This window comes from Aulostomus chinensis, chromosome 2 (genome assembly GCF_037954235.1).
Source record: "Aulostomus chinensis isolate RoL2024-O1b breed Wild chromosome 2, RoL_Achi_v1.0, whole genome shotgun sequence".
In the NCBI taxonomy this organism is placed as follows: domain Eukaryota; kingdom Metazoa; phylum Chordata; class Actinopteri; order Syngnathiformes; family Aulostomidae; genus Aulostomus; species Aulostomus chinensis.
Window position 1 is genome coordinate 24,832,528 of NC_141321.1, and position 23,899 is coordinate 24,856,426.

General features: G+C 42.5%; 1 protein-coding gene across 2 annotated transcripts; it reads right to left on the reverse strand.

Moving 5' to 3' along the window:
• Positions 1-1,030: 1,030 nt before the first annotated feature.
• On the reverse strand, positions 1,031-20,443 carry lpin1a (lipin 1a). 2 transcript variants are annotated; one of them, XM_086187078.1, is made up of 23 exons: positions 20,269-20,443; positions 17,160-17,360; positions 16,338-16,433; positions 12,399-12,495; positions 12,101-12,308; positions 11,627-11,686; positions 11,380-11,472; positions 11,138-11,252; positions 10,593-10,791; positions 9,833-9,976; positions 9,662-9,755; positions 9,330-9,529; positions 9,136-9,229; positions 8,791-8,860; positions 7,259-7,351; positions 7,023-7,078; positions 6,785-6,923; positions 6,079-6,227; positions 5,898-5,984; positions 5,275-5,427; positions 4,970-5,084; positions 4,704-4,807; positions 1,031-4,609 (listed from the first exon to the last, which is right to left on the reverse strand). In XM_086187078.1, exons 2-23 carry the CDS (start codon positions 17,349-17,351, stop codon positions 4,435-4,437), a joined length of 2,733 nt encoding a protein of 910 aa, XP_086043204.1. In that variant the 5' UTR covers positions 17,352-17,360; positions 20,269-20,443; the 3' UTR covers positions 1,031-4,434. The 2 variants fall into 2 exon arrangements, with proteins under 2 accessions (XP_086043204.1, XP_086043214.1); XM_086187088.1 differs by lacking the exon at positions 11,380-11,472.
• Between the last annotated feature and the right edge of the window lie 3,456 nt (positions 20,444-23,899).

Below are 23,899 nucleotides of genomic sequence, written 5' to 3' on the forward strand. Positions count from 1 at the left end.
CAAGCCTGGCTGATTTACACTTACAAATGGAAGGTGTCAGGAATGAAAACGTTTAGTCTCAAACCTGATAAGAGTTTGAAATGTTCAACTCCTAAAAGGAAGCCCAACTTTCCTTTTGGGATCATTTGGGATTACAACTCCAAGTGTTCTGAGGGAACTGCCAAAGAAGGAATGTATGTAACAACAACAGACCCGAAGGAAAAGAAACACATGTTTTCCTGGTTTCCCTGTGACAAATCTGTCTGCTGTCATGTTGCTCATTCCAAAGAGGAAAATGGAGACGTTGATATTTGTCAGCAGAACCATGAAATAAAGTACAAAAAAAAAAAAGAACCTGAGAAAGAAAACGAGTGTAGTAGCAGAAACATAAAGGCGGGGAGGAGAGACATCTGAAGACGAGGATGAGGGGTTGGACTTCGGAGGATGGACAAATCTGAAACAGCTGCAACGTTGAGGAAGATTCGTTCATCTGGTTTCTCCTGTCTGAACCTTAGTTGGACCCGTTGCTACTTTTTTTCTGGCTGTTACACTTTTAAGACCTGAGGCAACATTCGAGTGCGTCTCTATTCAAAACCTGACGCAACCTCCGTGTTATTTTTGCTGTTTTTGTTTGTTGATTTAAAAATTTCTTTCATGAGCAAAGCAAGTCATTTTTACAGAGGCCAAAAAAAGATCTCATATCAGTTGTTTTTATTTTTATTTCATGTTTTTTTTAAATCTGAAACAGAGATGGAGAAATTAAGATTTAAATAGAAGCTGTATAAAAATAAAAAAAAACACCTCAGGAGGATATTAACAATACCATGGGTTTTTCTAGCCCTTTTAAGGTTGAAAAGCTGGTTGGAAACTGGAACTAATCAATTAAGAGTTTTTTCCAGTAGGATTATTTCTATTATTTATATATTGCAGGGCCAGGGATTTACAAAAGGCTTGTGTGGTGGGACAATAATTGTGGAAGAAGCACAGAGAGAGAAGGAGATCTGGACAGATGAGCACACAGTAGCAATTTAGTGAAAAATGTGTTTATTGTACATTTTCATTCACACCACATCTTTAATAATGGCTTACAATGCACACTGTTCGTTAAGCTGTTGCTGAGTGTCCGATACGCGGCTCTTTACACGACTCCCTGGATCCAAAATCCACGTCAACACACAGACGGACTGGAAAACTAGTCCGGAGTTTTACAAGATCTTTCACAGAAAGAATTAAGTGGAAAAAAAAAAAAAAAGGTGGAAGTGCATTAAAGTTCACCAAGAAGAAAAATCATCTCTCATCACATCTCCTGACTTCCACGTCATTAATAACACATTGTAATAATGAGGAGATCTTTACCGTGAAAACTGTCACATAAGTAGGACTATGAGAGAAAGAGTCTCATTAAGTGACTGAGCTCTGGTCGTGTTTGGCCTGAACGATGATCACACACACTGGACGTACACCAAGTGATGGCTCATGCACTACGTTTACTATTAATGTTATCAGAGAGCATTTCCTCACAATCCTGTGGAATGAAAATCTACTCTACAAAGACGAGGTGACAATTACGTATATACACGTACGGTAAAAAGCCTTTATCGTTCTCTCGCTTCACCTTTGTGGGCATTAACAAATTCAGAGTAAAACAAATGTTCGTTCACTTTTAGGGACAGTTCGTGGTTGTAGAGTTAAAAGACCATAGGACAGTTCAACAAGTGCAGTTGGATCAGTTCGTCTGCAGAGAAGATGAAACACATCTAGTTTGTCAATTTCTCCTCATCGAGAGGCTGCTGGCTCTCTCCAGACAGCTCCAGAGCTGAAAGTAGTAGTTATCAAGAGGTCACCATGCAGAATGATCTACATGTATGTGATTCGGTTAAAGTTATGCTTAAAAGAGGGAGTAGTTTTCGGGGAATTTCACTTTTTTTTCCTACTTTCCAAGATTCAGAACCCAATAAATAACTCAGGACAAACATTTGATGACTCTGAGGTTTTGTAAAACAGCAAGAGGAGGATATCTTGGCTGAACAGTTGACGATCTGAAGTGAGGAAATAGCATGATAACGATCCTCTACAAGCGTCAAGAAACAAAATGATAAGTTATTACGTAGAGTCTAATTTCTCGACCGTAACCGTAGGAGGGGTCCAATATTTGTCTAATAGGAGGCCCACAATCTCAGACTTTGAAAAGAACTTTCTATTACTGCTCTTTAAGGCCCAAAGTACACAAGTTGACTGTGATGATGCAGTTTCAGTACATCTAAAACACTAAAGCCAGAGCTGAAACAATTTTTCGGTCACTGCTGTGTCTTTCCTGAAGCTCTGTGTGTTTATCTGTTACTTTAGTGGTCACATGGTCACTACACATCTCAAAGAGCACCAGTCATTTCTATACAATAACTTTGCAGGGACTTTCTTTAAATATTTCACTTCGTATGGTCACAAATAGGACCTTGATTCAGTATTTACAGTGGTTTTCCCCATTTTTAAGTTATACATAATAAGGTACAAAATGAACACACAAGCTTGCATCTAAAATAAAAGTTAAAAATACACAATAAATGAAAACGATGTTTCCAAACAACAAAACTTATTTGTGTTTGTGATGAAAATCTAACGGTATCTGAACGTTTAATCTTCAACGGCATAGATTAGTGCTGTTCAGAAAACTACCAGGTAACACGAGTAATTGCATTGATGGGCATTAATAATACACTGTATACACAATATACTGTATATATATAATTATATATACACACAAACAACACATACGATCAAAACACTTAGAATGAGGCACAGGAAGACCACAGGCAAACATTCATCTGGGTTTCCTGCATTTTACATGATTAACTCCAACTTTCACAGTTGCACAATCCAAAGACAACATACATTTAACTGGACAAAAAAGTTGGACACAACAGATGAACACCATCTGTGCTAATTTTGCATATTTTGTGCATGTAGTATTTCTGGTGCAGCAAAAGAGATTTTTACATGCCTTTAACAGTATCATGTAGGTTTTCCCGTGACCCTGTAAGATTTATTGCAGCATTATGTAGTTTTGCTGAGCAACAGCGGCCTCTGCTGGTAAGAAGTGGTAAAATGTGGGACATGTTTTGATCTGTTAATTTGGGATTTGGTTGAGTTTTGCACTATTGTCACATAATATGAAATGAAAGGAAGGGAGAGGTGTTTTAATATAAGGTAAAAAGACTTTGTGTGTCATGATCATGATCTTATAACCCTGGCCGTTACTTGGGACCAGCGGCAGTTGTGTATGGGTTAAAAACAGCTAGCACTGAACCACCCAGCAGAAAGCAAAGTTCTCACCTTTCTCTTTTTATCATCCTCTGTAAACATCCACCTCTAACAGTGCGTGTGAAGTGAAAATTCCAAGTTAGCGTCCTGTACCTTTAAAGCAGCACGGCAAGTTGGTGGGGTTTTTGTGCCAGTCAGCTAAAGTTGCATAGCGCAGAAACAGATGTACAGAGATCGGAGGAGGAATGAAAGAAGCACCATTCTGCTTATTACAAGTCTGTATACCATTGAAAGACAATCTGGAAATACAAAATGCTGCAAATTGTAGCTTTAAACCAACTTAGAGGAGTTGACAGTTCAATGTTTGGTGAATATTTAACTTCTATTAGCTGCAAAAAACAGTTGCGGTTCATTTGGACTAAAGTAGAAATAATAGTAATTTATTCTGCCATATTCAGGTGTTGGAAGCTCAATCTGTAGGCAACCTGGAGACACTGCTTATGTAGACCAGATGCATTCATGCAAAACAGGAATCATTTCACACGGAGCAGTCTTTATATTTTAGAGAACTTAACTCAGTGCTTGGGAAAAAGATGACGGTATTTGGGGATAGTCATGTGGATAAATAAAAGAATACTGATTCAATGAATCTTAGCGAGCTACGTCACATACAGCGAGAGAGTCTACATCCAGTACTGTATGTTCTACTGTACAAGGGATAAGCATTATAGATGAAACACATCTGTGTGCCTTGTGTGTGTCTGTGTGTATGTTTGTAAGTTAGTGCACTTGCAAATGTGTAATATGTGTTTTTAATTCTGTTGTGAAGCATCCTCAGGAGTTCAACTCCAATTATCTGTTCAAACAGATTAAAGATCCACTTTAGGAATTCTTCTTTCGTTATTTTGACAGACGTTAGCTTCTTTATTTTCACTTGTGTGCTGTTTTTTGATGTATCCTTCAGTTGTTCCTCTTTATTTTAAACTTTGATTTAATATGGCTTTCTACGTTGTGTAATTGTAATGCGAGCTGTTGTTATTTATTTTTTATAGTAATGGCACAGTGATTTAGGTATGAAGAGTATTAAAAAACACATTCATCCACTTTGGATCAGTAGTTGTAGATACTTATCTTAAGTAAAGTCTTTAAAAACGAGCCACAACTCTAACACCATACTTCTGACATCCAGGGATTTTCTCATCTTGTGTCAAGGAACTGAGGTTCTTCATCTTCCTGGTTGGTGCCATCTGGAAGTTGTTTATTCCAGTAGTTGCACTGGTTAAATGTGTTAGAACAGCTAAAATCTCCTCCCCCTCCTTCTTGCACTAAGACAGGAAACACATGGTCCACCACCTCACATAGTTGCCCGAAGCTGAGAGACACAGACAAACACACACTTTACAAAAAGAAATGTCAACTGACACGCACCATGTTACACATTTAAGGAAGCAGAGAATATAGCTTACGAGGAGATGTTGGTTTTGGCATGTTCCTGTACCAGCTCCCCCTTTGGATTAACAGTGAAAATCCTGTTCAGAGGGACCCCCACCTCCTTGTAAGAATACACATCCTGGGATCACACACACACACACACACACACACACACAAACACACACACACACACACAGATAAAAATGTGTACTGCTATAAATAAATTGAGCAGCTTTCACATTAGCATAGCATGACATTTTTACAATGAAAGTAGCTGTCATAGTCGTAGTAGAAGTCTCACCGTAGCTCTGTTGCCAAAAGCAGCATAGAAAGGCTCAGTGTTTGGGTAGAAAAGGTGCTTGATGTCTGTGAGACACTCGATCTTAAACTTCTCTGGTTTCTTCTCGATCACCTCCCTACGCGACACGTTTGTCAAATAGTGCCATGTGACATTTAAACAACAAAACAATAGAAAACAAAAAAATCACTGAATTGGATTTCACACATTTTCAAACCATGCAACTGGGGCTTCACACGTTGCTCTCACGGTCTCAAGGCTGTAGGAATTCTGATATAACGAGTGTGTACATTTAATGTGTGACTGACCTGTGAAGGGCAGAAAAAAGACTGCTGGGGCTGAGCAGCACCGGACCCACTGGCAGCATGGTTCCTCTCTCGTTGACCCAGTGCAGGTAGCCTCGTGTCATATCAGCCATGCCGATGGCCCGCGCAGAGCAGTACATGAACTTATATCCATTTCTGTGACAGAGAGAGAGAGAGAGCTTGCACCAAGAGCAATAGTGCATCGTACTTTCATAAAAATATCCCTTAGATGGAGGTCTGCTGGTCGAATCTCTCTTCTTTTCAAAGTATTATGTATTTTGTGCTGCGTACTGAAGTGCTCTAGGGGCACAGCATCTGTTAGCTTGAATGTGGACAAATAATTTAAAGGCACAGCACTTCTTGACTTTCCGAATGTTACCAAACCAAATGGATCAAATTCTGATGAGTGAAGCGAGTCCCAGGGTTTACGTGGCGCTCAAACCAATAGCAATAGAGCAGGCTATGATGTAAGCATGTTGACAGTGGATTGTATTAACTTTTACTGCCAGGAGTTGCAGGCAAATGATCCACAATGTCACTTTAGATTAGACATCAGAATCAGACGTGGGAGAAGCAAAGATGACAACAATATCCCATCGTTTACAAAGCTGTGAATTAGTTCTCACTGGCTGACTTTGTGGTAGAGTCTTGCTATTCCTTGATGAGTCCAGTCTTTACCCAGCGTGGGGAGGATGTGACCCAGGGTGTCTGACCTACAGCGCAAGAGAGATATGGATGACGATTCAATCCAACCCACTGAGCCTACTGGTGAGAAGCTGAAACTGAACTAGACTTTCTCTCTCTCACCTGGTGATGGTTCCATCGATATCTGAGATAACGATCTTGTCATCCCAGTTCCAAAGATATATTGTGCCTTGGCAGCGGCAGGTACCCTGATACTGTGTTGTCACGCTGAACACCACATCATTAGGACCCTCCTTCAGCTGCAGGCTAGCCTATTGACATTCGCACACACACAAAATGAATGTGTAACAGGAACAGACCCTCATACACCTGCAAAAATGCACAGGTCAACGGCTCCTTTGCATTATTCTGTTTAAGTAGGTCAAAAAACACATTTAGCGCCCAGCAGCTTGCTGAATACTCCAATATTAGACACATGATCTTGCACAGCTTTTGAGGACAGGCTCTAAAAATGCTAAATGCACAAACATACAGAGTCAACTACCTATGTTTTGAGTGTATTTTTTGAAGTACTGGGGACGGTAGTCATCAGAGCAAATATTTCCATTCTATATTAAAATTTTGAAATCTTAAATAAGCACCTTTGCCTCTCTCACCTGAGAGAGAGGAGAGCAGTGAAGAGAGGGAGGGCAGGGAAGGGAGAGAGAGAGAGCAGGGAATAGCAAGAGAGAGTGAGAGCAGGGAAGAGAGAGAGGGAGGTCAGGGAAGAGATTTAAGATTGAGATTTAAGAGCTTCAAAGTTTCTCTCATTTCCCCATAAATTGAGACAGAACTCCAGATGAAGCAATACACATAGATGTATTTATACCAGTTGCTCTGAGGTGAGCCGGAGAGTTTTCTTATAACAGATGTTGCCAGAAGTCATGAGCGGCTCCAACTGGCAGGTTCCTGAGACCTGACTCAGCGATCTATGATCCTCATCACTAGATGATGACTCATCCTTCATCCTTTAAAAATCAAAGACAAAAAAACAAACATGCTGAATGTGTCAAAGACCTGAGTGAAAAGGACTCAGCAAGAGATGATAACTGTCTGTGTATCATCACCTGTTCGCTGAGGCCAGAACGAGCGATGTCTCTCCCCCTGCGTCTGTCACCGATTCCTGAAGCGCAGAGAGAGCATGTGTGAGGTTATGATGTGGACACGGAGGAGAGACGGGCATCTATCTTCTGGACAGAACAGCGCTCAAACGCATTTCTCAAAAAGTTGGTGTGCTCCTTTAAGACAGACTTTATTTCCAAAAATTGTATCAAGAACGCAAATGTGGTTTATGTGAACTCACTGATTTGGAGTCACTGCTCCTGCCTCTCCATGAGAACCACCACCGTCCTCCTTTCTTTGGCATCTTCTCTTTCATGATGTTCTCCACTGACGCCTAGAGAAAACCATGCACATACAACTCAAAAATCACTGAAAATGTAACTCAAAACTGACAAAAAAACCACCAAACTCCAAAGCAAAGCATGAAACAGAAAAACCTACAAACAACCAATAGATTGCACACTAAAAAAAAAGAAAAAGAAACATAAAACAGGACAAATTCCAAACCACTCTGAACTCTAGTGCTAATTTACAGGTGAAATCAAAATGGCATGCAAAAAAAAAGAGAGCAAGAAATAAAATGTAGAGCTCTCCGAAACGTGACTGGAATATTGCACAGAGTCAAAACGATAAACACCACAAAGAGGAAGAATGCAAGTCAGAGAGGCTGGTAGATGGCAGACAATAAGAACGATAAGACAAAGACAACACAACACCCGAGCAAAGCCAGAAAAAAACAAAACAAAACCATCCTACAGGCTGGGGAGGGCTGGAGCCAAACAGACCAGGGAGGCAGTATGAGAAGAGTCCGAAAGCAGAAAAAACATAACTCAAGCACCAACACTTAGCACGCAAAAAAAACGTTGGATGGATGGAGGGAGACATACAACATTTGAATAATAAAAGGAGTGAAATAAAAGGGGGGAAAAGTCAGGAAGGGACAAAGACATCATTAAAGTGTTAGAGAACATTTAGACTGGCATAAAGCAAAACTTCACTGTGGTATTAAAGCTTGAACGTAACCTTCCCCTGTGCATGCGCGTGTTCACGTTTGCATCAATCACTGGGATCAATTTTTAAAAAAAGATAACGTAATAAGCGAAGTTCTTCGTGAAGAAATATTGATTACAGGAGCCGGACTGAAATGTTGGCCCACATTATCGTAGCATTTGTGGGGATTTAGATGGCATATTGAGAGGGTGCTGGCGCGTGGGAAACCATAGCGAAAGATTAAAGAAGGATTTATTACAAAATGCTGGGGGTGCAAAACACTAAAAACACCAAAACCTTCAGAACATCATTATTTTTTGTTATGTGCTGTACAAGGACAAGAGGGTTTGTAGCTGTTGCCGGGTAGTTTTAATGGTGAAAAAAAAAAAAAAAGCTTTTTACAAAGCATGCCACTGGAAAAAGTTGTTTTGATGGTGTTAATTCATTCTGCCAACTGCTGGCTACCCAAGTCAACTGTGGTCAAACAGTCATAATGTCATAGTAAAAATGATGGTGAGAGAATGTTGGGAATTAAGAATAAAAGCAAAGTGTACGTTTGATATTTGTTGGCAACATTTTGCATAATATATGGTAATTACACAACTAAGAAAATAAACAGGTCTCATCATGTTCAGAGTGCTTGAATCTTACATATTATGCCTTTGAATAAGGATGCTAAATAGAAACTAATACATAAGTATATAATTCCAATATTGATAACATGATATCTATATTTAACTGGAAACAAAGCAGAGTATATACAGTACCAGAGTATGGCTTTACCTGGGGCAAGGGTTTCTGGTAAACCTGCATGGCCAGCATGACGGGAGCAGCTGTGCTCCAGTTGTAGTACCTGTAATATATGACAGAGGGCGCAATGAGCACAGAACACCTCTGACAACTACCTGCAGAACTGAGTGGACATTTGAGCTGCTGCTAAACTGCAGGTATCATCAGAATCGGTTTGTAATCGCAGCACGGGGCCATTGAAAGGGCAGAGATGTAGCAGAAATAATCGGAACAAACACATGTACTTTATTTCTTTATCATAAATCTAAATACGCCCTTTACATATGCATCTAACACTGTTCAGACATGCAAACAGCAACTGAGGATAGTGGTACATACTTGTTACCGATCTTGACCACCAGGTTCGGGTCATCGATAATGGAGGGGTTTTCTGAGAATTGCTGGTATGAAACCGCCCTCTCCTGGAACTGCTCTGTGGGATTAAACACACGTGGTCAGGTGAGTGAGCGCTACAACGCTACATTGAACCCTGTTTCAGCGTCATCTCATGTTGGACTCATTCCTCATCCTACCTCTTGTGATCTCACGGTTTTCACTAAGCCCTCCGCACAAGGAGATGGCCACATGAGGCAGGTCCCCCATTTGATCTGACAAACTGTCCAGACCGCTGTCCATCCCGCTGCTGCCCACCGACTGTGGGGACTGATTATGGCTTCGCACACCCATAATCATCATCTCTGAGTCCCCTTTTGTTGAGCTGCTGCCTCCATCGCTGATGATGCAGAGGAAGACATGCAGAGGACAGTGAACGATACCATCTGAAAGACCCTTATAAAGCAGGGGAGTGCATGTGGGGTAGAATACATAGGTTCATAAACATACATTCCAGTACATTTTACCGTACCTTTTAGGAAAGTAGAGAGCAGCCACTTCAGGCTCCAGCTCTGTGATGTCATCCAGGTAGACACCATCAGATCCCAGGTGTTGGCTCCTCTTTTCTAATTAGAGCAAATATTCGTCAGAAGATTAAACAATCGTGGAAATGAAGAACGTATTCCAGAAAGTGAGCTCAGACCTCTCCTTTTGGATGGTGAGTCATTTCTTCCTCTGTTGCCACCTTCGTCCACATGATCCAGAAGAATCCTGGGAGGTACCGAGCTGGCTGATAAACCCTCCATCTCTGCACTTGATGCACCTATGCTCTCCACCTCTCTTCCAACTGCAAAACAGCATAAAAGAGAATCAACTGTAAAAGAGCAATTATCTATTGGTACACCAGGTTAAGCGTAAGTTCAACATATCACCACCAGAGGTCACTAAAGGCAAATTTCTTCCAACTCTACAGAGGATATTTTTTTATTGTCCACCTGTTTTCATTCTGCCTGCAGCTTCATTTGGGCTCAGCAGGCATTATCCTGGAATGACTTCCATGTTTTGTTATTCTTCAACAAATCCTCTTCAACAGTGGCACACATGCTTTGATGCCATTGCTTTGTGTGCTTTATCAAAGATGATTATGAAGGAAAATTCAATATTTCTGTGCAGGATTTTAAGAGTGCCTATGTGAGAATTAAGATCAGGTGTAAACAGTTGCCGTTGCACCTCAGAATGAAATGAAAGAGCCATAGTTTTTTTGGTTAAACTTCATTTACATGTATTCCTTGGTGGAATTCTTGTACTAATGATAGAGGGCTAGTCTGCTCAGAACGCATTTTATATTTTTGGATGTCAGATATGTAATTTCAGTCTAGAGTCATGTACAGTAATCATACCAGAAAAAAAGTCACCAATTGCAGCTGTTCACAATAAATAAAGTCTTCACGAAGGTAAAGTACCGTGTTCTCCTCCAGCCCTGTCCCCAGATTTAGTTGTTGCTCCGACCCTGGCTCCATGTTGTTTCTCCCCAGAGTGCTTGTCCTGTGATTGGGAGGGGGGTCCTGCATCACTGATGGCTCTGAAGTGAGTGCTGGAGGACAGTGGGATGGAGACTGCTGTGGCCGGCTCCTGCATCTGGTGGGAGGTGAGGAAGGACGGCTATGAGACAGAAACAGAGATGTTAATTCCTTTTTCACCAGTCCAGTATGTTTCACTCTGAATTCCCATTCTTAAGATTCCCCCTATTGAATTACAACAATTTTCATAAGTGTCTTATCATGTAAAACCTTCTCTACTTGCTCAAAGAAACTATGGTCAGAGATAGTAAATTTCTACTAGACAGTGAAAAAAATCAAAATACAGACAGAATAAATGTGCATAGCCTTAAAATTTAAAAGATACAGAGATAAGATCTGAGGTATTTTCTGTGTGTGTGTGTGAGAGAGAGAGAGAGAGAGAGACAGACAGACAGACAGAGAGAGACAGAGAGAGAGAGAGAGAATACCTGGGCAGCATGGGGTAGCTCACCCCAGGTCCACATCATCTCAGGGTTGTTGTCTTTACTCTGGTTGGTCAGCTCAGAGTCGCTCTTGGGGGTTGATGACCGCGAGTCGTCGGGGCTGCGGGGGGAGTTTCAATTGAGTTGAACATTTGGATAATCAGTTTTCAATTAATTCTTTGTGTTTTCTTTTAGAAGTGCATTATTTCTTTTCCAGCAACCAGAGAAAGTAAACCTGACAGTTATACCTAACAGAGGTAGAGAAGTGAGAGGTCTGCTGAGGACAAGAGATGGACAGACCACAGGACGGAGGGACGGACAGAGTCGTCTGAATCACATTACTATGGGAAGAAACAGGAGAGAGGAAAAGAGTGTTGAGAGACACAGACTCATGATAGCTATCATTCAGGAAATGGGTCAGAAAATGTGTGTGTGTGTGTGTGTGTGTGTGTGTGTGTGTATGTGTGTGTATGTGTGTTGCAGCCCAAAATATACCTCTGTGAGCAGGTCCATTCAGTGCCGGGGTGTGTGCTGGCTTTGTCACCATACACAGGTCTGGTAACAAACACACACACATGCGCAAAAATACCAGTCATATACACAAACTGTAAATTCTAAACACACAGTTACAGTGTCTCCTCAAGCTCAAATAAAGGATGGAAAACTTCTGAACAATTAATTTTGCTTTTTCCACGTCACTAACCAGCTTAAAAGATTTACTCAGGAACAGTAATAAACACAACATGAAGCTGCCACATATTCATTCAGGTCTGTCAGTGTTTCAGGAATGATCCTATCATGTGGTGAGCATCTTAAAGACCTGAACCCTGCAGCACAGATCATCAGTTCAAAGAAAAACTGTGGGAACAGGACAAATCCCTGGAATGTGCCCAAAAACCAGAGCTGCTTTAAAGGAGCCTCTCACTCTCACTCTCACTCTCACTCTCTCTCTCGCTCTCTCTCTCTCACCTGCTGCCATCCCCTTCTCTCTCCTCGTCTGAGCTCAAGTCGATGGTAAACATGTTCTCATCCTCTGAGAACTCTTCTCCACTTTCCTCTCTCCGTCCTCCACCTCCCTCTGGCCGTGTCTTCCTCCTCCTCTTCCTCCTCTTCTTGCTCATTCCTCCATCACTCTGCTGTGGCCCAAGGTTCTGGACAGGCAGTGAGCTGCAGCAGTCTACGTGATACAGAGATGAGCACCAAACCCCCTTCAACGGCCCCATTTTCACTGCAACCGTCTGAATGTTGTTGTTTGAACAAGGCCTACCTTGGTGACGAGAACTGCCCCTGCCCAGCTGGGAGTCCATTAACTCTGCTCCTGTTGACATGATGGGTGATGTCGCCAGGTAGGACGGAACTAATTCCTGTTGGAGGAGGAGGGGACATAAAGACGCCATTATAGATAGAAATAGAAAATATTAACGGTGTACGATCAAAGTTAATAGGTTTTCGAACGGGGTTTTGGTGCCTTTAATTTGGTCTGCGGTTCATACAAATTTACACATGTTTAGATTTTAGTCCAATGGCGTAAATTACCCCGGAAAATCCCCAACTTATGAATTTAGAAACTTTCTTGCATCTTACAAAGAAGGAAGCAAACAATGTATAGATCATAAAACATCATCACGCCGAGCAGGAGGGAGAAAGATGTGAAAATCTTGTTGTGATGACGTGAAAGTTAATTCCATGTCTTGAAATTGTATAATGTGTAATACAAACTTCAAAAACAATCTCCAGAGAGGAAATCGATCATGAGAAGCCAGAGAATGCAGACTTAAGCGTTAATCCTCTGAGAAAGGCCTGCACCAACGGATAGTAATAAACACATGCCCATCAAATATTATACCTCCAAAACAGGCAACATGGCGGAGAGTTTGTTCTAATGCAGGTTTAGATCATCTGGTGGGAATTTGAGTTTAAATACAGATTAACAAAAATCTCACAGATTTGCTCGCGTGAGCCTCTCAACTGTGACCGTGCCAGAAAAAGAAATAAACAAGCACACGGGGACAGACGGAGAGTAAAGAGATGATTGAAGCACCGCTGACTGACACATGACTGGCAGCGCACATGTCGTAACACCGTCCAGAGGACAGAATCTGACGGGAGGGGAATACATGCAGTCCACAGGTGGACCTTACCGAGGAAATTCAACCGAGAGCCATTTTGTTCCACTCATTTTCAAGCTTTTGCAGGTTTTGAATCTCAGATTTTTATCAGTGATGATAAGAGATAAATATAGAAATGTGCATTTTTATGACTTCACCTGGAAGGCACTTGAGCTTTGGCACATCAAGATTATCAACAAATTATTTGGATTTCCACAAAAGACGTTTCGAAATTCCTAATATTTTGCCTGAGGCTTCATGTTACACTGGAACATTTGGTTAATGTTTCAAGTGCAGGATCTTATTTGCGAACACACACGAGCCATGACAAATCCTCAAACTCCCAGGAACAGAGAGGGACTGTGTCTGAGGGACTATACCTAAAGTGTAAAAATGAAACATTTGTTACAGAAAAAAACACATGCAGGCATTTTCAGCACGTGTTTATCTTTTGGCATGTTTATCTGCGTTGATGCCATACAGGGTTATAAACTGTCTTCCACACGTGTTTCCTGCCGATCTGCAATACAGCTGGTCATAAACTCTGTGTCTTGTCTGTCCTACTTCTCTTCCTCTGACTGTGTATATATATATATATATATATGTGTGTGTGTGTGTGTGTGTGTGTGTGTGTGTGTGTGTGTGTGTGTAAATCTGTCTCATGTGTCCTCTAGCCTGTTTCAACTGTACACAGATCAGTGTCAGCCACTTTCTGACGCTGTGTGCAGCCGACTATAGAGAGGGTGAATTCAGCGGCTCTATTAATAGCCATGTGGTGGTTTTCCACTCTGAGGAAGGGGAGTAATGAGGATTTGACACAGGGCCCAACCAGTGTAACACACAGGGGCTTGGATTGGAAAACAAAACCCTTGTAAGCTCTTCCCTTTTCATTCATGGAGGACTGAAGCGGTACAATAGTCTAAAGAGCACCTGAGAGTCAGAGAAGGGCACCTAATCTTTAACAGAGACATTAAGTCATGAAGACAGGAGTAAAGCCTTCATTTTAGGAATTAGATCCACAAAGACGACATTTTGGTCTTAATAACTGACTCCCTCCCTCCCTCCCTCTCTCTCTGTCTATCTCTCCTCATTTCCATGAACGCTTGTCATACTGTAACTTTTCACAGGAATCAGATGAACAAACAGGAGAAAGGAAACACTCCCACGTCAGATTACTTTCTGCAACAGTTGCATTTTTCTTTTTTGAACCCTCAAGATAAACAGGGAGGGACACAGGAAAAGCTGCTAGGACAGCACCTTTACATCGTATTACCTCATGAATTCCATACCATTTGAATTGAAACATAGAACTGAAGCTATGATCATGACATTTTTGCCAAGTAGTTTTTCCAAGTCCAATCAGCACATCTAACTGTGTTATAAATGATCATAAAATAGAGCTGTGAATCGGTTTAAAACCTCTAATCAAGTTGACCACAAAAACACCCTGTGAACAATACTGATTAAATAAAGGATATATAAAACAAATACATGTGTAAAATTGAAGTAAAGGTCCTCTTTTTTTTAAACTCAAATGATTTCTAAATGAGGATCTCTGAATTTGCTGATTTAATAAGTCTGACAAAGCCTTCACTGTTGTCATCTATCTGATCTGCTTCGGATCATTTGGAGAGTTGAATTCCGCGTGCAGCAATGAACAGAAACTATCCTCAAATCCAGTAGAATTGAACCTAAAAAGAAGGCAGCGGTTCTTCTGCGCTCAGTTCAGAAGCGGAAGCTTGCCTCTGGCCGTAGAGGCAGGCAGAGTTCAGATATTCTGCTGTGCGTGATCCGGGTGTTTCACTGCACTGCCTACAGTGACTGGAGGAATGTTTCGAACTGGAGGACCCTGATTGGTTCTCCCAAGGTGATGAGATGCGGAGATACTTGTCTTAACAGAATGCATCAAACATGCTTGGTGATGGACAATAAAGTGATTCGATTTCACCCTGAATTCTGGTGTGATATTCTTAGAAATTCACTCTTTTGCCAGCAACTGTCAGTTCTGTAGTTTGCTGGCTCAACATCTATCTCACAGAACGCATGGTGGATGAAGCTTCTATGATCAGGGTGCCGTATGGTGCTGCACAGTAACGGCATGCGTTTGTCGCTTACGTAGCTCTGATTGAGAACTGAACCCTGAGCTCGGGTGCATCTATTTCAATAGAGCAACAGGAGCACTGGCTCGGGTGGTTTGAGTCAGAGGGGGAACTAAGGAGTACAGAAGAACCTCACTTACCAATAGGACTGAAGAACACAAAGTCAGACAGAAGAAATAAAAAAGAATTCCGATTCACTGTTACGCAAGGTTTCAAACTGTTTTGAACTGCTGACACTGTGGCTGGTGTGCGAGCCGTTATGAATGACCAGAATCTTTGTGTGTGTCTCCGCCTGTCCTCCTGGTTTATTTACAGGAAATTACAATCACATTGGCCAACTGTTTACGTTTCAGCTGCTTTGTATTTGTCTTGTGATTTGCTTTTGTATCCTAAATAAATAGATGTCATTTTTTTCTTGCGTCACCATTTTGTAACCAGGATTTCTTTGCACGGACTCTCGTGAATGTGAATCTGTGGTTACATCACAGTTGTATGACTGTGATTCTCCGTGGTTTAATATTTATCCTCTTTGCTCCCTTCTGTCTGTTCCTTTAGCCTCCTTGTAATGTTCCCTTATGTTTATCAAATGTCTTGAGAGAACTTTCCTTGAGTGACGAGCGATACTCTTCACCCTTACAGTCATTTTCACGAACAACACCAGAAGTCCGCTCTGAAGAGGGTCAAAGGACTTGGATGCTGCCCCCTCTGCCCATGTTCATTTGGAATTAGTCATAAAACTACAAACATCTGAATGAAATAGAGGAAATTAAATCTTGACAGTTCTTGGCAAAAAAAAAAAAAAGTGATCTGAGTCACATGATAAAACAACAACATGCATGTCAAGAGTCATCAGTGAGTGGCGGAATGAGAGAGAGGAGTCCAGAGACTGCTGCGTGTTGTTCCTGTCAGTCAGTAATGCTCTGTCCTATACTTGTGTGTGTGTGTGTGTGTGTGTGTGAGTGTTTATGGACTCGGTGCGGAGTCCAAGTCATTACTCACTTGTGTATTCTCAGCCTCTTTAACAAAGAAAGCCTCTCCATTCTCTCCCAACTTCATGTGCAGGCTCACCGGCTCTCCATTGATCTCGATGTCCACCTGCAGCACAGAAGCAGTTTCTTTTAATGCATGCTGGACTTCTTTGGAATGAATTACAATCAACAATTTAGGGTTATGTTGTAGTTGTAGAAGTTTGCATCCAACTGAATAAATCCACATTTACGTATTTACCTCAGCTGAGGCGGTAATATTTGTCTGTCCGTAAACTGGATATACAAAAACTATGAGACTGGTTTCTCTTGACACTTAGACCCAGGAAGAACTCATTAGCTTTAGGAGAAGAACTGAATAAAGGAGCAGATCTCAGTTAGTTGTTGTTTTGTTTTTTTTACTGCAGGATAAAACAAATGGATAGACTTTAAGGAAATTTGATGTAAACAAGTGATTAACATTTGGAGGAAGTTTAATATGGAATTGTAGATCCTGGATCCTGAAGCCTGCTCTAAACCAGTAGCAGGATTTGGGTATTTGCTGTCTTGGTTTTCTCCATGGAGGAGGTATGAGCTCTCTGAGGGCTTTCAAGTTGTTGAAATCTTTGCAGGAATCTATGCGATAGCTGTGATGGGAGTACAGTGACAGTTTGGGGTGATTTTCACCAGACTGAATGGACGAGGCGTAGGGTCGCTGTATGTATGAATTCAAACCTCTGTCTTTATGTCTAAGGAGCCAGTTATTGTTCTTCCTCAGCTTTGTGTGTAGCAGCAAATATAACAAATACAACAAATACAAAAGAAAGCAATCTATCATCAACTACCATGAGCTCACCACTTTCTCGCGGGACCGCAGGACGCCCATCTTGCCAAAGCGCACGTGGAAGGGGGAGCACTGTAGGGAGCCATTTGGCTGCCGGACCACGATGACGTCTATACATCCAGACAGCGTTGCAGGGTTGAGCCCCCTGTATAGCTCTTTGACTTGCACAAACACCTGGCCTGCCAACTGACCCACATAGTTCATGGTCTGTAACTGGAGACACACATGGAGGGAGACGGTTTGTTGACGTCTGTCCTATTTTGTCCATCCTATAAGCTTGAATGTATATTTCAGGAGCCTTTAGATAGCAGCTGGACTTTGATGGATCTATTAACTGTCATTTGGATTAAACAGCCACTTGCCACATTTCACAGTATGGATGATTGATCTACAGACTCCAGGCGATGTCAGAAACCTGTTTTTAGATCAGCAGCCTGACTACCTATTTTTCTCTATTCTTGTGGTTGCTGTGTCTTTGCGGGGGCTTGGATGTGAACCCAGCAGGCTTTTCCTACAAAAAAAACCCAGCTTCTTTTCCCCCTCTTAAAGGATGAATCATGTGGTGCTGATCCACAGCCTCGAATGCTCCCTGTCTAGAATGCCAAACATGGCCCTGGAGAGAGACGCTGACAGGGAAATGCATTCAGTGGACTGGAACATAACGGCTGTTGATAGCGACAGAGAGAAAGAGAAGGAAAGAAGCTAGAAAATACATTCAGCAGGGATAACTGCTACTTTTCCTCTGCCTTTCATTTCTGTTGCATGTGGCTCCATAACAAACTGACCAGTGACCCTACAGCCTTCATGCTTTGTTCATCATGGAAACAACTGCAGGTATGACACCACTGAGAGGTTCAGGTGAGGATGGGTGTTTATAGGAAAACACTGTCAAACATCTTAAGTCAGTTGCAAAGGAGCAGAATCTGTGACCAGCCAGAAAAAGCAGGCCAAAGCTGTTATTTATTCAACAAGTGATGCGATGGAATCTTTCTGTTACCTGAGTCGACTCTAATTTGACACCCCGCGATCTGCTAAATGGCAGCTTTGAAACTCAGAGACAGAGGGAAGATGGGGAGATTAAAGTGGAGAGAGAAAGAAAGAATTAGAAAAGAAGGACGAGATAAGGACAGGAGAAGTAAAGACAGGATGAAATAAACAAAGAAAGAGAAGGAATTTCACAAATCAAATGAAACAAAAAAAGGACATAAAACTGTTAGGAGGTGAAAGAAAGGAAGTTGGTGAAAGAAAGATACGGAAGAGAAGAATAATGGACTAGGTTTACCACACACACACACACACACACACACACACACACACACACACACACACACACACACACACACACACACACACACACACAAGGTTCCCTGGGGACAGTTGGCTTCATATTTTGTCTTTCAGGTGATGGGATGATTCATGAGCTCCTGTTCTGGCGACCTGGCGTGACGCTGCTGGACACAGGCACGAGTGGCTCATCGCTGCGCCGCACACTGGACCTCATTCATGAAATGTTCCTATGCAAATATTTGTCCTCATCACACTGTAGGACCTCTTTCAAGACCTTAATGACGGGGAGGTTTTGGGGTGATTAACAATAACGAGAGGTACACAAGAGCCATCAGGAGTAAGGAGCTACAAACAGCCGTTAGGATTTGAGGATGGCTGCAGGCTTTTATTGAGGGCTAGAAAAGTAGATGAGAACAAATTAGTGAGCAGGAACTTTTCATGAATGAGGCCCGTTCTTTTTAAGTCATGACCTCATAATTTCAAACACTCACAACATCTGAGTTGCTAGTGCACTGTACCTCTGCACGACCTAAAATAATGCGTCTGACGGTTGAGATGCACGCATTTCACCAACATCAGTTCATAATTCGTTCTTTGACATGCTGGATGGAAGGTGGCGCCCCTCTTCTGACCCTGCCACTGACCTCGCCGCACCTGACATCACAATCTATCAAAAGCAAATGAAGAGCTAATCCTCTCAAGCTAAATACCTGCATTAGCACAAGTTAGATTGTACTTCAACTAGCGAGAGGAAATCCCTCTAGTTTAGAAAAGTAACCACAGGAAATTCCCCCTGAATTGCTTGGAGATGAGGAGGATAGCGGGAGCCCATCTGAAGGAGCTGGTGAAGTAAACAGAGCCACAGACACCGCATGACTGGAAAAGTGTGAAAACGACTCTGGTAATTTGGTTGAAGCAGTCAATAAGTGGGAGGGGCATTGTGTGATAATGACTACATCATTATTACACCCCTCTTACTCTCTGAAACACACACAAGTGCACACACCCTCCTTCACGGAAATAAACAGACGCACACATTTCCCATTATCAGCCCATTCGCTCCAGCGTGATCGAATAACATCACAAGACAACTCAGGGGGTCATTCAAGGTCACTCAGTGTACTTGCTGCATTGCCCCCCCCCCCCAAAAAAAAACCCCTCACACACACAGCAAAACAATCACAACAACAACAACAACAACAACAAAAACACCACATTGAGAGAGAACACTTTGCTTCCTCCAGGTAACCTAAAACAGCACCGAGCCTCACTGAGAAGTCGGACAGAGTGCGACTGGAGTTGGGGGGCAAAGGCAGGGCCGGAAGACAGCGGGGCAGACGGAGCTTTGTAAACACACGAGGATGCGCGGGCGATCATCCGGTCTGATCAATTAATCATGACTCGGCTGCTCCAGGCTCAGGGCAGCTATGCAGACACAATCCATGTTTCAGTAAGGCTTGTTTCTATAAGCTATTCAAGGGTTAATGACCCTCGATAACACGCTGAGGAAGATCTCTCTCTTTCTTTGCTTTTTTTTTTTTTTTAGAAAAGAAACCGCACTCAAGCTCTTCCGGCTGCACCAAGACCGGGGACGTCATTAGATGGTGCAGAGAGTCATGTGTGGCCCGAGAGGCGACATGTAAACATCTGCACACGGGTGGAGGCTCCGCAGCGCAGCTCTGCCTCCATTCAAAGTGGCGCACACTGCATGTGCATAGCAGTCGCAGCATCAGATAAACAAGCTCACGGAGAACCGGGGCAGGCTGCAGTCACAGCTCCGGCATTAAACTCGCCGTTAACACGGGTCATCTTGCCGGCCAATCAGCCTACTTACGTTATAGAATGAGGTGGCTGCCTGCTCCGGGATCTTTATGCCATCCGAGTGAGTCACGGTGCGGGTGTGTTACCTGCTCCCATCTAACATGGTCGGGCACGCACCGCCTCGTAAAGCCTGATATCTGATCGTGTACTCGCGCTCGGGCTGCGTTGCTATTTAAACTGCAGGGTAACATATTCCTCCCACCGTCACGAGACCTCAAAAAACACAATCATCTGATAGGCCGAGCAGGGGATGACGTCACACACCCCGATCGTCTACTACAGCAATGGTGTGAATTTAACCGGTTTCTATTTACTACGCGCTGTTTCTGTTCGTTTAGTTTGTAGCAGATTTGTTTACGTTGAAGAAGGGGACTTGGGAGATTTAATAAACAATACTGCAAAAATAAATCAGATTAATTAGTCTTATTAGGTTAGCAGTCATTAGTCTCACGTTGTCACTATTGGAAGAGTCCATCCTGACATTTTACTCGTTTACAATTCAAGAAAACATTTCCTGTTCGCTGATTTGATCGAGACTGACTTTTGAATTTAATGACGTCGCTATTAATAACTCAACATTCTTCATGGATCAAAACGCCTGCAGTAAACAACTAAAAAACAAAACAAAACCTCTTTCATACTTTGTTTGTTTGTCTTTCTGTTTTTTGTGCATTTATTTTGATGTTATTATCGTTTACTGTAATTTACTGTAGGTTATTTTTCCGGCAGGAATGCTGCAGTGTTTCAGGGCTAGATGTCCTTGTCCCCTCTGCCCATAGATGGCATTTGTATGAGAAACAACCAATCATGTAATTGTGAGAGGTGAGGAGACTCAGGAAGATCGAATCATTCTGATTTCAGTCTTCATTTACAGGAAGATGCTCCTCTATTAATGCTCCAGTCGTTCCCTCATCGCTGTATTTTGTTCCTGTTTGTTATTTGTTCTGAATTCCTGTCCCAGCCGGGTCCTGGAATGCTTGTTTGGACTCCTGTTCCTCTCCTTAAACGGTCCCAGCCTCTCTCACCCAAAGCTCACAGTAGCCAGTCCTAGTCTGTCTCCCCAGAGACCAGGTCCCAGTCTGTCTCTCCAGTGACCAGGTCCTAGTCTGTCGCCCCAGAGACCAGGTCTCAGTCTGTCTCTCCAGTGACCAGGTCCTCGTCTGTCTCCCCAGTGACCAGGTACAAGTCTGTCTCTCCAGTGACCAGGTCCTAGGCTGTCCCTCCAGTGACCAGGTCCCAGTCTGTCTCTCCAGTGACCAGGTCCTCGTCTGTCTCCCCAGTGACCAGGTCCCAGTCTGTCTCTCCAGTGACCAGGTCCTCATCTGTCTCTCAAGTGGTTTGCGTCCAGCTTGGATTTCACTTCCAGACTTCCAGAAGCCCCCCCAAAGGTTCCTATGTGGTCACTGATCCTGGGTCATGCTCTAGAGCAGGTTTACTTCTTTGCCCATGACTCTGGATTGTCCACTTCCTGCTTTGTGTTGCTCTCCAGCGGTGAGACCTCCTGCCCTGAGCCTTAGCGGTCCTGGGTTTATCTCATCTTCTTCAGTTTTACATTGTTTAATGGACCTTAGCCTTCATATTTGTAACCCACCTTGTCAGAGTTAGAAGACACAGAAGGACAAGAATAGTGTTGACATTCACGCTGCTTGAAGGCATCTGTTGTTGTGTAACACACTGAGTGTGTCTCAGTTTACGAACATGAATACACTCACCTGCCCTTCACGGCCAGACAAGACATCGCTGATGTGTCAATTATTATTAGCTGAGGTGGCTCGGTGGTGCAGTGGTCAGCACTGTCGCCTCACAGCAAGAAGGTTCTGGGTTCAAGTCCCGGCTCAGGCACGGGATCTTCCTGTGTGGAGTCTCCATGTTCTCCCTGTTCCTGTGTGGGTTCTCTCTGGTACTCCAGCTTCCTCCCACAGTCCAAAGACATCAAGAGGGGACGAGGCTGATTGATACTCTAAATTGACTGTAGGTGTGACTGTGAGTGTGAATGGTTGTCTGTCTCTATGTGTTGGTCCTGTGATGGACTGGTGACCTGTCCAGGATGAACCCAGCCTCTTGCCTGAAGGCTGCTGGGATAGGCTCCAGCCCCCCCCCCCCCCTTAACAGGTCAGATGGATGAATTATTAGCTGATACAAAAATGATCAGTACGCACAACTTCAAACTTAATAGAGGAGAAACCAGCACTCACAAACGTTGTATTTAAAACTTTTCAACAAAATTTATTTGAGTGTTTGTGATTTATTTGAAAAAATGACACCTTATTTTAATATAATTTTAAGTTCATCTGATTATTAGGCCTTTATCATACAGTTTATTCAGAAATCTTCCTGTTATGCTTTAAAATGTCCATTTTTCTTTCCTTTTTAGTTTGAGTCCTACATAGATAGACGAGCATGTCTTGATTTTCGTTTGCTCACATTGTCGTTTAATCAGTCCTTAGCGGTTAAATACAACGTCAGAAAGTAAAAGGATAAGGCATCTAGTTGTCTTTTTTCTTTATCATATTTCTTTATTTGGATTCTGTTGCTTGTTGCTATGTCTCCTTTCATATCTAGTCTAACCTTTGACTTTTGTTTCAGGCTGATTCGTGTGCGGGAGCGTCTCTGTGTGGGTCGTTGGCAGGTGGATCCGGTGGATTGTGTCTTTTGATATTCAAATGATCAGTTTTGTTTTAGCGTCATGAGACTGTAGATTTTTGAAATTAAATCTAACACGTCGATCTACGAGAAGCAGTTGTGACGTGTAGAAGTGTTGTCCAACATACAATCAGACACCGTTTAAGACAATTAACGTACAACCACAACCTCGGCAGCTTAAAGAAAACATTTGTCCTGTCCACCTAAATAATCTCAGTGTTAGCGGATTTGACATTTAACTTGATAAATGCTGACAGTACCTAATGCATGCATACTCTACAGTTATTATTCAGTTCAGTTGACCCACATACTGACAGGAGAGTCATTCATGATTAAATAAGAGAGAACAGCCGGAGGGGAAGGCATTGTCTTCTCGAACAAACTCGTATGACCCACGTCACGTTGTCAGTTTCCGGCGACTGTACCTGTATTTGGGTGAAGTCTGTGTACCATGAATAGGTCCAGCATGTTTGTGTATGTGCACTGTACAGAAGCAAGAGGGAGGCTTCACACTCCAACCCAGTCTGAAGTGAGAGCGTGTGAGGGTGACACGTCCAGAGGAGACGGAGACCCAGGCAGGCAGAAGGTTACTGCTCATCAGTCAGATACGTCTGCAACACCAGCACTGACATCATGCACCAAACATGACCTTTCATGTAGAAGTTAGGGGTGCATGATATCTGACCTTTGTTTTTCCTATAGAAAATGCGCCTACCCCCCACTTGTGTTATAATTTACAGCTGTGATTCTGTGTGAGCGCCCTCTACTGGGCTGTGAAAGTACAATGTCAAATTACCCAAAAATAAATAAATAAAGGAAATGATGTTTACACTATTTAATTTGTATCTTTTTTTTAAAAAAAGTGTAAATGAACTGTCCTATAAAATCCTAGAAATGTCCAACCAGTCGACTTGAGACGCCTGGCGTGGGTAACTGGTGCTAACTGGTAACCTTGGGCTATGGTGTCGTGAACAATCTTTAAGTTCCTCAAGCAAAACACA

Excerpts from the sequence above, each read along its gene's own strand:
- lpin1a (XM_086187078.1), bottom strand. The coding sequence starts at position 17,351 with ATGAACTATGTGGGTCAGTTGGCAGGCCAGGTGTTTGTGCAAGTCAAA. Across the intron at positions 11,473-11,626 it reads GAATGGACCTGCTCACAGAG|TAATGTGATTCAGACGACTC; the intron begins GTATATTTTGGG and ends TTCTTCCCATAG. Across the intron at positions 6,924-7,022 it reads GTTCTGGCCTCAGCGAACAG|GATGAAGGATGAGTCATCAT; the intron begins GTGATGATACAC and ends TGATTTTTAAAG.